Source organism: Hippocampus bargibanti, linkage group LG16, assembly GCF_051943395.1.
Source record: "Hippocampus bargibanti isolate YZ-2025 linkage group LG16, ASM5194339v1, whole genome shotgun sequence".
Taxonomy (NCBI): Eukaryota; Metazoa; Chordata; class Actinopteri; order Syngnathiformes; family Syngnathidae; genus Hippocampus; species Hippocampus bargibanti.
In genome coordinates, this window is record NC_142749.1 from 15,372,249 (window position 1) to 15,390,005 (window position 17,757).

Sequence of the window (17,757 nt, forward strand, 5' to 3'; positions counted from 1 at the left end):
GCTAGCTAATGTATAGCTAAGTAGACAACCAGCTAGATAAAACCACGATTGCGATGTCATGCACATTACTATATATATTTTTTTGTTTCAAATAGACCCCCCAAAAGCGAACCCTAAAACCAAATGAAAGCGTCCTCAAACCGGAAATGTTTACTTTTATTCTGGACAGTAATTCTTTTATTTTGACAGTCATTGGGGAAGAAGCATGATGTACTTCCGTCAGTTAGCTTCACAGTAGCGGTTGTGTTGTAGGTTGTGGCGGTGCTGGTACTGCTGCTGACTGCTAAGAAACCAAGTAGGAGAACCTCGTCCCAGATGGTGTTAGACTGATCCCAAAACTCGGTACCGGCACCCACTCGAACAACACGACGGAATGCCCCGGCGACGTGTGATATGAAGCGTCGACGAAGCAAGAAGGCTTAGTCAAGTCGGGACTTTTTTTTTTTTTAATAAAACGGCGACCTTTCCTAACAAAAATCAACATTAAAAAGGGTCATAATGTTGCAAGTGTTAGCATGTGGCGCCGTAGTTTTCCCTGGCTTGTTCTTCGCCTTAAGGAAAATCCTGCCCCGAGTTTTCAAGAATTGGAGCGATGCCGACGTGGTGCTCGTTAGCGAAAGGTAACCAACCGAGGGGGTAGTAAGGGTGTGGGGGTGTTAAGGGGAACAGCAAGCGTTTATTAGGTCGCCAAGTGTGGAGTGTTTTCTCGCTTCATTCATTGCGAGGCTTTTGCTTATTGTCGCTGTCCCAACGATTGAGCGACGGTCGCAGCTAGCTTAATTCCGCTCCATTGTTTTGCGGTTAAACGGGGCCGTTTATTCACCTTAGCTTTGAAGTCTTTACATACGTCACAATAAGCATTAAAAAAAGTTATGTGACGTTATCGTTGGATACGTCAAAGAGTGTCAATCGACTGGTGAGAAACATGTGGCGCGTGGGCCATATGTTGCCCACTAAGTAATTGCTGTGCAATCTATATCTATAATAATATGTTTCATTTATAAGTGCCTTTCAAAACTCAAGGTCACTTTACAGTCACAGGATTAGTTTTTCTGTGGGTGACCACACGCGCCAGCGGTCACACAACCCGGAAGTGACTCAAATAGATAGAAAGCTAGCTACAGATAGCTAGCTAGCTAATATATAGCTTCGGGTGAACTATTCCACCTCTAGTGGGAAGTAGAAGACCTCCCAACTTAACCCATTTACGCTGAACGTGTTGCCGTGAAGACAGATACATTCATTTTCAAATGAAATGAATGAATGTTGTTTCTTGCCACATTCATTGTTAATACATATAATTATATTATTGTATTGGATTGGATGTACCTTTATTCGTCTCGCAGTGCATACATTTACATTTCACAGCAGTAAACGCATGAAAGGAAAAGGAAAGGAAAGAAAGAAATAGGAAAACAAAATTCCTTCATTCCTTCTTCAGCACTAGTTGTACCCTCTATGTGACATGAAGCAGTTCTAGATGATAATTACAGTAAAGTCTCGTTATATCGATATTCAAGGGAGTCCGAAAAAATATCGATATAACCGGGACTATCGATATATCCGACCCTGTTTGCATGTAATTTTCTCCGTGCGTGCATAGAAATAGTATCGATATAACCGGGACTATCGATATATCCGATATCGATATAACGAGACTTTACTGTATATATATACTCCGCTTGAACCTATTTTATACTCTGTTTTGATTTTATTTTGATTTAAAAAAAAATATCTGCGTTCATTGACAGGCCCTCATATTGCGCACGAGTGCACTTGAGTGCTCATTGGTTCCCCGTCACCCCTGCTTTAATCCTCTTCCCACCCTAGCCTGGGTTGACTGCTGCTGAGTTAGCTTTACCCTCCCCATCCTCCTCCGTGAATAATGCCTCCCTATTTCCACTAATGCTCATCTGACGGGAAAACGCTCTCTTGCCTAGCAGTTGGCGCCGCGGGCCGTGTCACCCTGCTTGTTTTCTCAGTCGAGAAACAAAAAAAAAAAAGAGAAACGTATCCCCCCGCGCTGAACGCATATCACGTGCTGAGCTGTAACCTGGGGATGGATTGAACTGATCCGACTGACTTGCACAACGTTTGCACAACTTTACAACTTTGTTTCTTGTTTAATGCTTCTAACAAGGCAAGCAAACAAAAGAAAAGCCTGGAAAAGCGTTTTAAGTGAAGAATGCAGAAGTTACTGCAAGTCACAAATTCACGTTTGTCAGAGATGTTCGATCGGACACTGTGGACGAAGGCTCGGGCGGACTCAGACAGATTGTCTTTTACTGCCGGCAGGAGACGTAGTCATTCATGACAGACGTCTGAATTCTACAGCCCTCTGCCAAGCTATTTATTGAAAGTATATGCAAATTAAAGTGATACATTAGTAAAACATAGTTTTCTTGATTAGAATACCACACCTCTTGAGTTCTAAGCACGAACAGCTGTAAGCAATAAAACATTGTCTTTTCCATGAACTGATAAATGTGTAACCTGGCTAATGAGCTCTTCCTGTGAAGGCGTTTCAAGTCCTAAATTACTCCTGTGATAAGGAGTTTCCCAGGCCTAAATTCTGTCCAAGATCTCCTAGATGAAGATGATAGTTTAATAAACTGTGTCTGTTGACCTCAGATTGACCCCAGGTTGTCTGTGCTTCAATTGAGTATTCGAGTCACACAAGCATATAACAGCGTGAAACTTTTAAATATGATAACTTTTTATTCTCCATCAACATTGTAGATTTTTTTTTGCTTGGCTGCATCGTGACGTCCCTTCGCCGCTTGTCAGACGTGAGTGTGACAGCACGTGAAAGAAAGAGCAAAGCGCCCCTGCCTTGCGTAAACGCGCCGCGAGTGATCGCCGGGCCGAAGTTTGCGTGGCAGGAAGGAGCAAATTGCTCGACGAGGCCGCCGAGGAAATACTAACCCCACTTTTTCCTGTTCCCCCTTAACTCTCCCTCTTTCTGGTTATGCCGGCGGCCTTTCAGGAGCAGCAGGAAGAGGATGCTGGTGGGGGGGGGGGGGGGGGGGTCACTGGCGGTCACACAATAAGTGGTCTTGTGACACTCCTGGAAATATTTGTAAGCCTTGAGGGTTAAACATATTCAAATGTGTGTTAAGTTTCGGTGGAGTTAGATGTAGCATGTGAAATGAAATAAGGAACTTTTGTAGGGAAAATAACATTGTTCGGAATACAATACAATACATTTTGATTTATTAGCGCTTTAACAACAACTGAAGCTGTAACAAAGGACTACTATCATGTCAAAAATTGCCTTGTCTTGGCTGCTGAGACTCTAGAGACTTTTTGGATTGGATCGGATTAGCCTTTATTAGTCTCGCAGTGGAGAAATGTACATGTTATGAAAGGAAGAGGAAAGGAAAAAAAGAAGTGGAAAAACAAAATACAGGAGCTGCTGTAAAGGCGGCCACTCTCGCCGCACCATCTTGACGTCAATACAACAACAAAATTAAATAACTTAAGAACTTTTCCGCACCCTCTTCGTAGTATGAAGCAGTTCTAGATGAAATATGAGAGGATCAAAGCATCCTTTTCACCAGTGGATCAGGGACGTCATGGTGGAATATGCACGTCTACTACAAGCTAAATGTTCAAAGCAAACACAAAAGTTGTAGCATCCACTGACGAAAAGAGATTGTCTCATCGCATTGGAGAAATGTACATTTTGCAGCAGGGAAATGATGAAAGGAAGAGGAAAGGAAAGAAAGAAGTAGAAAAACAAAATAAAGGCGCTGCTGTAAAGGCAGCCACTCTCGCCGCGCAATCTTGAAGTCAAAACAACAAAATTAAATAACTTGGAGCATTTTTCTGCACCCTCTTTGTTGTATGAAGCAGTTCTAGATGAAAGAGGAGACGATCAAAGCGTCCTTTTCACCAGTGGATCAGGGACGTTATGGTGGAATGTGCACATCTACAAGCTAAATGTTGAAAGCAAACACAAAGATGTAGCATCCATTGAGGAAAAGACATTGTCTCACATCTCCTGTCCCACGTACCGTAAATCCGCTTCAACTCCAAGCTGCGACATTCCCACGTACGCTTCGGCGCTTTGCGCTGATGCTCCTTTCTTCTCGTTTGGCTTTGTTATGACATTTTTTTGGTTTGTTTTGTTTTTGCAGGTTGGTGTCTTCCATCCATGCCGTCATGGCAACCACTGCGGGAGTCGTCATCGTGATGTCGTGCAGGGCCAACGTCATCGATGGCAGGTGAGTGTTTTGAGTTGACCGTCTCTTGTCGTGAAACAGCCATCTTGTCATGTGACAGCTGTCACATGACTGCGATTGGACGCTGTGTCTACTGGAATGTGCTAACATGGCAGAAAAATAGTTTTTTTTGCGAGGGTCACCAGTACAGTTTATTCAGCCAATTTTGTCATTGTTTATTTTTTTTCCAGAAAGTATGAATGTAAAAAACAAAAAACAAATAATAATACTAGCCTTGTTAATCCTACTGAGTCAGCGTCCAGACCCGGGCAGTCCCATTTTTCAAGCTTCTAATCCCTAAAGGGGCCCTTCCCTCTCTCCTCCCCTCCCCTGTAGGCTTAATTCCTTCACAACGCTGCTCAGTTCTGCTGTCCTGTGACGTGCACAAGGCCAGGGGGGAGTAAAGTGGGAGGTTTGGGGGAGTGTTATCAGACACATGCTCTGCAGTTCGACCCATGAATACCGCTTAATACCCGATCACAATCTGTCACTGCCGCAGGACTTTACTCCACATCGCGGTGACCTCAGTGAAATTAAAATAAAATAAATAAAAATACAAAAATAGACCAAAAGGATTGTTGTAAATAGCACGGGAGATGCGTTTAGCTTGAAGAAATTGGTTAAGGCACTTTCAGGCTAAGTTTAGAACAGTAAAACCTTGTGAAAACAAGATCTGCATTTGCTACCGAACTCTGAGACACATCCATTGTCAAGCTCTGCCGTTCAGGTCCTGAACCCCAATGAAATGGTCGCCAAAATCTGAATCAGAATTATCTATATCGGCCAAGTATGTAGAACACACCGGGAATTTGTCTGCGGTAGAACACGCTGCACTAGTATCATAAAAGAAAACACGGCAAATAAGTACGGACCACACTAATAGAGTCAGAGTTAATGGCGATGGCGGAAGAAGCTGTTTAAATGTCTGCTGGATTTAGCGCGCATGGATCGGTAGCACCTACCTGAGGGGAGTCGCTGGAAAAGGTGGTGGGCAGGGTGCGGAGGGTCCAGTAGGATTTTTTCCGCGCCCTTGTTTTGATTCTAATGTGCTAGTTCTCGAGAGTGGGGAGATCAGTGCCAATGATTTTTTTTTTCTCCCACCGTCCTAACTTGTCAGATTTTGTCCCATTTTTAAAAATAATAATAATACAGTAAAGTCTCGTTATATCGATATTCAAGGGAGTCCGAAAAAATATCGATATAACCGGGACTATCGATATATCCGACCCTGTTTGCGTGTAATTTTCTCCGTGCGTGCATAGAAATAGTATCGATATAACCGGGACTATCGATATATCCGATATCGATATAACGAGACTTTACTGTAATACGTTTTATTTCTAAGCGCCTTCTAAGGTCACTTTATAGTCACAGGATATTTTTTCTGTGGGTGAGCAGCGGCAGCCACTTGCGCCAAGCGTTCACTCAACCCGAAACTACTCAAATAGATGGAAAGTTAGCTAGCTAGCTAATAGATAACTAATAGCTAGCTAGATAGCTAATAGATAACAAATAGATAGCGCTTTTAATCACCCTCCCCCCACCCCCCCCCGATGATCTGAAGAGCAAAAGAACCACGGCTAAGGTCATAGGGTGATAAACCGGCCGCGGGTTTACCCCCTCCCCCCTACACATAATTAACCGGGGCCATAATCAGCGCTCATTAGGTCATCTGAGCTGTTTATTATGCTGCAATTACGTAAGGTTGCCTTTTAAAGCCGTAGCAAGCCCCCCGTTAAAATGTCACGTTAGCGGCCTAGCGTCACACGACGTTTGCTAGCGATTCAAATCTTAAAATGACCCCCGGGGTTCCTACGAAGACACCTCGATTGACATTAACTCATTCACCGCCAGACGATGTGCAAAAATGTGTCTACTCCAGTGCCAGGGTTGTTGTCATTTTCACTCCCAATTTCAGGCACTGGCTGGCCACCCATTTTGTCATCTGGTTTGGCGTGCCCTACATGACGTATGACCTCCTGGCCATGTATCTCAGCCACTACCACCGCTTCCGCGTCAACGGGCACAAGGAGTACAAGCGCCACTCCCTGGGGACGGTGACCGCCTTCGTCCGTCGGGAGTTCCTGCTGGTGGTGCATCACATCGCCCTGCTCACCATCCTGCTGCCCGTCACCTTGGTGAGGAAGGCGTTCCGAGTTGTGACAAAAAAACAATGTCGGTCACGGGTATTATTCAACATTCTGGTTTAATTCATTCATTCACTTGTTGTATTTTTTTTAATTGTATTTATTTGTGTATTTACGTGGTTATTTATTTCTTAACCCACCCTTTAAATTTATGTATTTTTTTATATTTATTTTATTTATTTGTGTATTGATTTACTTATTTACCCACCCTTTAACATTTTTAATATAATTTATTTTATTTATTTGTGTATTTACCTACTTGTTTATTTATTTACCCACCTTTTAAATTATTAATATGTATTTATTTGTGTATTTACTTACTTGCTAATTCATTTTTTTATATAATGCATTTTATTTATTTTATTTGTGTATTTACTTATTTATTTACCCACACTTTAAATTTATCATTTTATTTTTTATATAATTTATTTTATTTACTTACTTGTTTATTTATTGACCTACCCTTAAATGTTTTTTATATAATGCATTTTATTTATTTTTATTTGTATATTTACTTGTTTATTTACTGACCCACCGTTTAAAATTATAATGTTATTTTTTCATAATTTATATAATTTATTTTATTTTTTAATTTACTTGTTTATTTATTTATTTATCCACTCTTTAAAATTATTTATTTGTATATAATGTATTTATTTATTTATTTATTTATTTATTTATTCACCCACCCACCCTTTAAAATTATTAGTTAATTTGTTTATATATGTAATTTATTATATTTTTTTCCCCCAAAAATACACTACTACACAAATAGTCCCGCCAGCATAAATGGACATATCCACCCTATCACCTCGAACAAGTTCGTAAACAAGAAATGACCCGCAACAGCAGCTCCTAATTATTGATTATATTTTTCAGATAAAAGCACGAGCATCCCCCCCCCCCCCCCCCCCCCCCCCCCCCCCCCCCGTTTCCCCCTAGACCTGCATAAAGAATGGACAGGAACTTGATCACCTAGAGGAGAAGCAATGCCATTCAAGGCTCAGAATGCGGTTACCGCTGGAGAATCAAAGCTCAGGAAAAAAAGCACTTGATTGAGACAATCGAGACAATTGAATGAGAATTGACTTTCTTTTTTTTTTTTGGGGGGGGGGGGGGGATGACTTCAAGCCGATTGGAAGCCCGGCCGATCGTTTGCTTGACTGCAAAACAATAGCGGCTCACATTACGCTACATAATTTACTCGCAGCGGCAGTCCTACTTTTTCCTCTTCTCGCTCGCCTGTTTTCGCATTCAAACCGGTCCGGTCAGACTTGATACAGCTTCGGGTGAAAAGTAAAGTCAAAATTAGGAAAAAAAAAAAAAACAAATGACAAATTATCTGTATGTAGATTAAAACAGGTTTTGACATAATTCGTTATGGAAATTATTATTAGTCAGCAAGCTTGTTGGGCAAACTGGCAACACTGTTTTTGTCAAACCAATTTTCGAATGCTAAACTCAATATTAGTTTTTCCCTCATCGCGTCTAGTTTTTGAGCTATAAAAAAAGTACTAAATTATTATTATTTTTTATTTCAATCAGCAGAAAAATCGAAGTTATTAGAATATTTTTTTTTAATTGTTCCCCAGTGTAATTAATTGTGTTTTACATTTTTACACAGAACTTTGGATGGCATTAAAAAAAAAGAAAATTAATCAGAATCAGAAAACCTTTAATCGTCCCACAATGGGGAAATTTGTAGTCCACGGCAGCAATTTGAAAGGGGGTGGGGTGAGGGTGAAAGGATAAAAAAAAACAAGATATTCTAAGCATAGTAAAAATGTCAGCAGACTGAGATGTATACTGTAAATGTGAAAAACTCTTTCATAAAAAAACTGTACAAAGTGCAAGTATCAAGAAAAGGTATATTGATATATGGAGCTGTATTGCCTCAACACATATTTACAGTACAGTAAAAAAAGAGACCAAACCTTTTGTACTGTCTTAAGACAGAAGAACTGAGACTCAGATCCTTAACTCATTCACTGCCAGACAATATGCAAAAAATGTGTTCACTCCATTGCCAGTATTTTTGTTATTTTTACTCAAATTCCAGGACCAACAGAATATTGAGTTTTAGGACTACACAAACATTGAATTCAGCGTAAGAAACCTTCTTTCGACAGAGAAAAAAAAAAGTTAATTCCTAAGTTGTATGGATCTGGAGTTATCTGAACTTGAAATGGGGGCGACTGTCCAAAATACAATGCAATACATATTGGTTTATATAGCACTTTAACAACAGCTGAAGATGTTAAAAAAAACGCTAACATTGACAAAAGGCAAATGCTACCCCCTTGAGGAAGGGGAAAACAATGCGAGAGGTCTGACCAGCGCTTTATGCAAGAAAAAAACAAAACCTGAATAAATTGGGGAATGGCAGTGAATGAGTTAAATTGCAAGGCTACACAAACACGCAGAAATGTTATGGCTGTAATACTCCTCAAGTTGCCCCCCACATTCCCCCACAAAAAAAACTTCTCTTTTACAGGCAGTGTGACAAATAAAAGCGACACCAATTACATCATTTGCGACGAAAGAAGTCGTTTAATAACGCCGACCACCTTCAAAAAAAAGCGTCTAAATATGTATGGCTTGCCCACAAAAGGTCATTAGAAGAATTTTCCAAGCCAAAAATTTGGTTCTCCCTGAGTTACCTTTACTTTCATTCAAGCGTCATTCGAAGCCTTTAACAATCATACCCCACGCCCACCCCCGAATACCCATAAAAGGAGACAAGATATCAAAATAAGCGTGTGCCACCTTCTCTCTTTGTGAGAGGAGTCACGCATCTTCCTGGCAAAAAAACCAAACGGACAGATGGCAAGCATCGCTCCGCAAATATCTTTTTTTTTTCTCCAAGACCGCCGGCAAATGAGCTCATAATTAAGCCAGACGCCTGCTTTTTAACCGGTTCTCCCCATGGTTGGTTTGTCTAAGATCTGGTTGCGACGGGAGGGCGGGTGATGGGGGGGCTGTCATGGCGTAGTTGAGATGAGGTCATCACGCCAGGTAGCTTCAGTGTTAAGTTCCCGTCAGTCTTTTCACAGACAGATAACAAAGAAAGAGCATCTTTTATTCATCGTTAGCGCGCTAGCTAGCTTAACAAACGGTAGCTTTTGTCTCGAACCGCATCGGTCAATATTTGAAAAGCTTAGTTCAACTTGGGTACAGTATTGTCCAATGTTTAAGCCTGTTTTGCAGGTCTTTCGTGAAGTCTTTGCTAATTTTTGCTTATTTCAGCAAGTGAAAATCTCTCGCGGTATTTCTATGCGCTATTGCCAAATGAGTTTGCTTCAAACGGTCGTTCCCAATTGATGTTTTATTGTACAACTGACCTCAAACAAATACTTTAAAAACATTCACAATTTAACACAGACACACCCGTTAAGATTTACTAAATAAATGAATGAATGAATGAATGAATTACTAAATGAATGAATGAATTAATACATAAATAATATATAATAGATGGATAGATACATGCTGTATACGTATAAATTAATAATGAATGAATAAATAAATAAATAGATACATAGATGGATGAATAAATAAACCGAATGAATAAATGAATGAATAGATACACAGATAATTAAATAAATAAAATGAATAAATGGGTATGTATATAAATAAATACATATATAAATAAATAGATGGATAAATACAAAAAGCAAATGAATAAATGAATGAATGAATAAATAAATACATATATAAATATATATATAAAAATAAACTGGATAAATAAATAAATAGACGGATAAATACATACATGAATATGTATATAAATAATTACATATATAAATATATCTCAAAAAATAAACCGGATAAATAAATACATAGATGGATAAATAAATAAACCGAATAAATACATAAATGAATATGTATATAAATAAATACACACATACATATATGAAATAAACAAATAAATGGATGGATAATTACATAAATGAATAAACACATTAATGAATAAATAAATAGAAATAATAAACCGAATATATAGATAAATATATGAATCGATAAATGCATAAATAAATACAATGAATGAATACACGAATAAAGAAATACATATCTTAATAAATACATACATAAATACTTATATAAATAAATAGATGTATAAATGCGCTGAATGAATAAACAAATTAATGAATAAATACATACATGAATATATATAAATAAATAAATAAACTATATGAATAAATGAATGAACAAATAATAAATAAATAAAAAAACAAGCCCGCATGTTTGTTATCTGTACTGACAAGCAGCAGCTTGTCTTGCATAAAAGCAACATTGGCTTCTCGCGGTCATTCCCGGTATGAAGACTTGGACCGAGTCCTAATGGCTCAAGAAAGGTTATAAACCTGAGGATGTACAACGCTCGTTACAAACGCAGCAGCCTTTTAATGGAGCCGAGATTTATTCGGCGGGATGTTAAAAACAGTTGAATCGAACAGACTTCCACCAATCCGAACGGAGAGATTTATTAGCGGCAATGCCGCGTCTTTAAAAGGCTCCATCCACAATCGTTTTAGACTCAATCTCCAACTCTTACCTTCCATTCCGAAGCTTGTCCTTGGATGCCAGCTGTGTTTATTTTCCGCCAAGCTTGTATTTGTTTTTTCTACACTCCCCCACCCTCACCTCAACATTTCTTTCCATTCCCCAGTTCTTCCGCGACAACCAGGGCGATTTCTTCATCGGCTGCTTGTTTCTAACCGAGCTCAGCACGCCCTTCGTCTCTCTGGGCAAGATACTAATTCAGGTGAGGAGACGAAAATTTGCAGAATGTGGCCGGTGCATTTTGAATGTTTTGCTGTTGTTTACAAGCAAAACTGGCGTTAGCCTGCTACTCCTTTTCCACCAGTAGCAGGTCGTGTATTTCAGCGCTAGGCCTTCAGTAGTGCTATGTCTGAATCAATCCAGACTGAAAAAAGGGTGGTGGGATTTACTACAAGTCCACTAGAGGGTGCCATTAGCCGGGAAATAACTCACCCACCTTTCTTAATGACATCCATTTTTTTTCTTGAAAAATCTGTCTTGAAAATGCCTTTCACTGTAAATCTACAAACAAATCCGATTAAATACAGCAGAATATATTTGTTCATGCAGCTTGCGACCGATACAGTATGCTAGCTCTGGCCAGTATGCATTTATCACTTGCAGCTAGTGGTCAGAGCAGTTTTCGCCAACTATGATTGGCTAGTTACTAGCCAATGATAGTCAAAAACTGATCCTGTGACTGTAAAGTGTCCTTGAGTTTTGAAAGGCACTTAGAAATGCATTATTATTATTATTATTATTATTATTATTATTATTATTATTATTATTATCATCATCTGGCTATTAGCTATCGCGCGAGCGAGCTATCTCTGTATTTGCTATCTAGCTGGCTATCTGTCTATCTAGCTATCTAGCTATCTATCTAGCTATTAGCTATCTATTAGCTATCGAGCTAGCGTTCTATGTATTTGAGTTACTTCCGGGTTGAGTGAACGCTGGCGCGTGTGGCTGCCGCTGCTCACCCACAGAAAAACTGATCCTGTGACTGTAAAGTGACCTTGAGAGTTTTGAAAGGTGCTTAGAAATGAAATATATTATTATTATTATTATTATTATTATTTTGAAGTGGGCAAAATAAAGAAATGATGAAATCTCTTGTCTCATCCACCAGCTGGGTCTCCAAGATGGCTGGCTGCACAAGTTCAACGGCGGCATGGTGCTCTTCACCTTCTTCACGTGCCGCATCGCCCTCTTCCCTTACATGTACTGGGCTTACGGACGCCATTACGGCATCCCGCTCTACGCCGTACCCTTCCGCCTGTCGCTCGTCGCCAACCTGGGTAACGTCTGCATCCTGGCGCCGCAGGTCTACTGGTTCGTACTACTGCTCCGAAAGGGTTACCGCCTTTACCAGCGCAGTCGGCGGCCTTCCGCGTCACCGTTTAAGGACCAGTGATTCCCGGTTGTCCTTAGACGCGCACTAACGTAAATGTACTTTTCATAATCCCAACACCCACCCGCCGTTGTATTGGAGGACCGCTGGTGATTACCCACCCCCACCCCCAACCACTGCACAATTTCACCTGTACCAATTATTTGGAATTTGATTCTAACAGCGGATCTCTCCCAAGAAACGACTGCTGATTTTTTTTGGAGGGGGGCATTTTCGAGCCCGGTCCGGCTGTGGATCTCTTACCGAGCGTTCACACCAAGAAGATAGTAGAAAACGCATGGGTGGACACAATCATTCTTTGAGGGCGAGTGGCGGCTTCTACAGGTATTTAATTGTGTTTGTTTTTGTATTTTAGTAGCGGTTTTGGAGTCACTCATTTGATTGATCAATCTTTGATTTCTATTTCAATTGGCTTTTCAAAAAGTAGATTTTTCAGATAGAATTGTATCAAAAATACAAACCCAAATAGAAAATGACTAAAATATTATACGCAATGTTGAAAATTAACTCATTCACTGCCAGACAATAAGCAAAACATGTGTCCACTCCAGTGCCAGGGTTGTTGTCATTTCGTCATCAAATTCCAAGACCCACAGAATATTGAGTTTTTGGACAACATGAACATTCAATGCAGCGTAATAAACCTTAGTCTCTCTTCTGTCATCAGAAAAAAAGTTAATTCCTAAATTTTATATGGGTCTGGAGTTATATGAGGTTGAAATGAGGGCTGCTGGACACAAAAACAATACATATTGGTTTATATAGCGCTTTAACAACAGCTGAAGCTATAACAAAGCCCTAACATGGGAAAAAGGGAAAATGCTGCCTCTTTGTGGAAGGGAAAAAATATTGCCAGAGGTCTGGCCAGCGCTTTATCAGCACCCAATTAAGAAAAAAAAACTAAACCCTAATTTGCGAATGGCGCTCCACGTCATATTTTCAATTCCTGGATAAATTCGTGAATGGCAGCGAATGAGTTAACGCCGATAAATGGGGGATTACTGTATTTCATTATTTCTTTATTTTTTTTTTTTGCCGTTTCACAATGAAATTGAAATGGGGGCGGCAGAGGTCTGACTCGCGCTTTTTCCCCACCCCCGTCAGTAATAAAAAAACCAAAACCCGAACAAATTAAATTTCAATTCCCGAATAAATTTCCGAATGGCAGTGAATGAGTTAATTAGCTTACAAAAAAAAATGCATGTGACTCATTATTAGTTTGTTTTTAAAGAAAATCTAAATAAGCAATTAGATTTTTCAGAGTGGGTTTAATCAAAATTACAAACCCAAATCGAAAATGATTTAAATAATACAAGATAAACAATGTTTAAAAAATAATGGCTTCAAGATACGTTAGCTTGTCAAGGCCCCATTAGCTCAAGCGATGTACAGAAGCAGTTCATTTATTACTATGCAATAATAATAATTCAAAGAATGAGAATATTCTAGTTGATTTACATTCTCCTCGTCTATAAAAAAAAACCCATAATGCTCATATTGTTGGTGGATCATGGTTTTTTTGTTCTCAACTGATTGTGGCGGCTAACAAAGTATTGCTAGCTAAAGCTAACCTAATTTGTAATGTTCATAACCATCAAACCCGATTTTGATATGTATAATCTGAGCCTGAAAAACATTTTTTTTTGTAATTTCAAACACAAAATAGACACAATTTAATCAAATAAGGGGTTCTTGGAACAGCGCTAGCCAGACAGTATTAACCGGAGATGTAGTGCTAGCATCTAGCGTACGATATTAGCTCTGTATGCTAATACCGTACATGAAGATTGTGACATGAAGGATGGTTGATAGATAGATAAATTTCCCCTCTGCGATCAGCCGGTGCCTCAAAAGATGAGCAATAAGGTGAGCTAGCGTTAGCCGGTTAGCGCAGATTTTGAGGGCTTTATAACACTTTCAGGTTTTTCAAGATTTACATCATCTATCTTAACATATGAACTACTTGACACAAGAAGAATCTCTTATTATTTTAATAATCAGGCCCTTTTTTTTTAATCTCGACAATTCTACGTTTTCCCGCTTTTCTCACCCAAGATGCGCTTCCGGAATTAGACGATGTTGTAGTTAACTCGGCAATGTGCCACCTACAAGGTACAATCGGAGCCATAAGAGAGCAATATTCTACTGAGTTATGTAAAGGAACGGTGAGGCTAGTAGCTAATGCTAATCATCGCACATTCGAACTTTTACTATAATGATAACGCAGCACCGTTTGTACACATGACCAAGACAGTCAGTTTGTTGTTATACTGTAAAGTTAAAAAGTATTCAGAGTCAAACTGACTCCGAATACATTTATATTTCACTTAATTTTCCCCCCTAGGAAAAAATAGAATCTATGCAAAAAAAAGATGGCCACGTTGCATGTTTACAAGTCCTGACGTCAAGTTTTTAAATTGGTTAAGTCCTGCCTCGCCGCGTTTAGTTTAGTTGTTTATTTGTGAACATTTCAACTCTTAATCACATTGCATTCCAAATGAAACATTTGAAATTGTTTGACATTGCGAAGAAGATGACCGTCAATTAGCCATAGCCTTATTAGCCCTAAAACATCATTATTTTGGTTTTAAATATCGCTGACAAACATTTTTTTTTTTTACTTTGTACTTTTTGTGTTAGTATTTAAAGGACAACCGACGCCGCCGGACAAGTTGTGTCCATCATTTGTAAAATTACTTCAAAGCGCATTTTACAAAGATTCCACGGCATATATATATATTCAGGAAGTCTTGTTTTTGAGTTGGTGACGATCCGTCACGTCAGGAACGCCCTTGACCGAGAAAGCGACACACAATGCATTTTGGGTACTTTTTTTTTGGCTTGTACCCTGCAGCGTAAATCCAGCTTCGCCTCCGATTCGTCCAACATAGCACCCGCGAATTTGTGTGTGATTTTAGTCTTAATCACCGACTTTAAAAGAACAATCTGAAATGTGAAAGGCCCACAAACTTTTAATCGTTTCTTTTTGATCGTCTTAAGTTGATCCTATCTGCACGGGTTTGATGGCGATTATTCGGAAGACGACGGTATCATAGATTCGAAACTTATCATCCTCACACGATCTATCTTCTACTTCTTCCTAATGATCTTTCTACTGGTTGGCAAACCAAAGACTGTTAGGCACTTTAGTTCATCCAAGCACATTGTCACATTTAATAACAGTTGTCGTTTTAGTGTGTCATATCAGTCAACCATCTCTTCTAAAAAGGCTGCTAATCACACCCAAATGTTATTCATCCCAAATTTAAGTCATTTTTTTTTCCCTAATAATAGTTTTTGTATGTTTTATTGGTGTAAATTTTAAAAAAAGTCATTGGCTTTAGGGCAGCTACAGCACTATAATGGGGATGGCAACGCTAGGTTTTAGCATTAGCATGCGGTGACAAAACGAGCTAATTACACATCACCTTTAGCTGATGCTTAACTAGCTTACTCGGGGCCTTTGCCGTACTTGTCAGATAATGCTAGCTAACGCCCCGATTCTGGGGACTTTTAATTGTCAAGCCCCTTTTGGTTCTCAATTATCATCTTAGCACAAGTTAGCGCTTCAATGTCGCATCAAGCGAAAAGGTATCGCTGCCCATGTGAGCTAGCCTACCTTCTATAGCTAACACAAATTACAGAATGTGTTGATTTTGTGATTTTCTTACCGATGTTTGAGGGTAGAATGGCTAATGTCGAGCGAGGACCAGATAAACGTATGCTACCATGCTTACGCTCAAATCAAACAGGAGCTAGTGCTCGGTTGTTGTGATTCAGTAGCCATTTTTTTCCTGCTAATTTACCAACTGAGTGAACCGCACTGCTCATTTGTAGCATCTTTTTTTTTAAGATAATCAAAGCGCTGTTACTGAACTTGGAACTCCCTCACCGGAGAACAAGTCATCCATTTTACTCACACACTTTAATAATATAGTGATGTAACACTCCCCCTCCCCACTCCCTGATACGCTAGTGCAGATTTTGTCTGTCAGACATGCACAACTATTTGAGCTAAGATGTCACGCTAGGGTGATTTTAATCAGTGGAAAGCGAACCAAATATGGTTCCCCGTGCCTTGTGAAAAAAAGACAATTTGAATAGGTGGCGTTTACAGGTTGTAGCTCTTATGTTTTATCATCACCAGCATATCATGGAAGAGCCATGAAAGTTGGTCATCTTTTTTGAAAACATTTCATTATCATAGCAATTTATTTGTATTTACTGCTTGAGCATCAATACAACTGATTCCGGTTCATTTATGCAACTTTAAAGGACAACCGACGCCTTCGGTCAAGTTGTGTCCATAATTTGTAAAATCACTTCAAATGACTTCTACAGAGCGTATTTTACAAAGATTCCACCGCCAATAGCTATATTTTACGTTTTAAGACTCGCACTGAATATTCCGGAAGTCTTGTTTATGCGTTGGTGACGAGTCCGTACGTGACGTCACTGAAGGAATGCCCCTGACGGAAAAAAGGACACATTGTAGCAGTCCTTCCATCACGTCAATGCTTGTTCGGTCTGAAAACCTCATGTTGCACCAAAAATAGCCAGAAGAGGGCGACCAAGCTCCATGTAAGGAATTTATCATTCCATCATCAATTCCTCACAGGAGCTTGGTCGCCATTTTCTGCCTCTTTTTTGGTGATACATTTCCCCCCAATTTTGCCTCAAAATGGCACGGAATAAATCCTTTAATCGATTGCAAACATGTATGCTTTCTTCTTCAGAACTATTTGAATCATATTCATAACTGGATGAGTAACAAGAAAGCATCTTCTCCCAATCTGAAGCCATTGTTTTGATTCTCGAGCAAGGCAAGACGTCCTGGCGTGATGTCACGAACAAGGGGGCGGGACCTTCTGAAACGCGCCATTTTCGAGGTCATTTTGAAGTAGTTTTGGGACACTTTAAGTCATTTTTATTGGCATTTGACTAAAAATATCAGCCTGCGTGTTTTGGGTATTTTAGATGCTATTAAACGTTTTTCTGATGTCCGTTAGGAAACAAAAAATGGTGTCGGTTGTCCTTTAAGTTAAAATAACTTTTAAAAGAGGTGACTGGTACATTGTATTTATGTCAAAGGCTTACGGTTTGGTTGCTGTGCTCTTGTTGGTGGTTTAGAATATTTGCAGCCTTCTACGATTTGACTCATGTCTCCCATATTCTTTTGTGCGGTCAGTCAAATGCACCGCTGCACAACCTTTTTATCACTTCCTGCCCCGCCCCTAGCTTTTTTTTTTTTTTTTTTTTTTTTTTTTTTTTTTTTTTTGATAGTGTAATATTTTCATGGGTCAATAGCAGAATTTGATGGCTTGGGCCTTCTTTTGTAGCTTGATATTTTTTCGGGGGGGGGGGGGGGGGAGACTGGATTGTTTATGACAAAATATGAAGAAGATAAAAAAACAGATGTGCACCCCTTTAA

At 39.4% G+C, this 17,757-nt stretch overlaps 1 protein-coding gene across 1 annotated transcript; it reads left to right on the forward strand.

The window, feature by feature from the left end:
- The first annotated feature begins 242 nt into the window (after positions 1–242).
- Positions 243–16,176, forward strand: LOC148886645 (ceramide synthase-like). The gene is made up of 5 exons (XM_089017284.1): positions 243–620; positions 4,140–4,226; positions 6,142–6,361; positions 11,040–11,135; positions 12,045–16,176. Exons 1-5 carry the CDS (start codon positions 499–501, stop codon positions 12,327–12,329), a joined length of 810 nt encoding a protein of 269 aa, XP_088873410.1. The 5' UTR covers positions 243–498; the 3' UTR covers positions 12,330–16,176.
- The last annotated feature ends 1,581 nt before the right edge of the window (positions 16,177–17,757 follow it).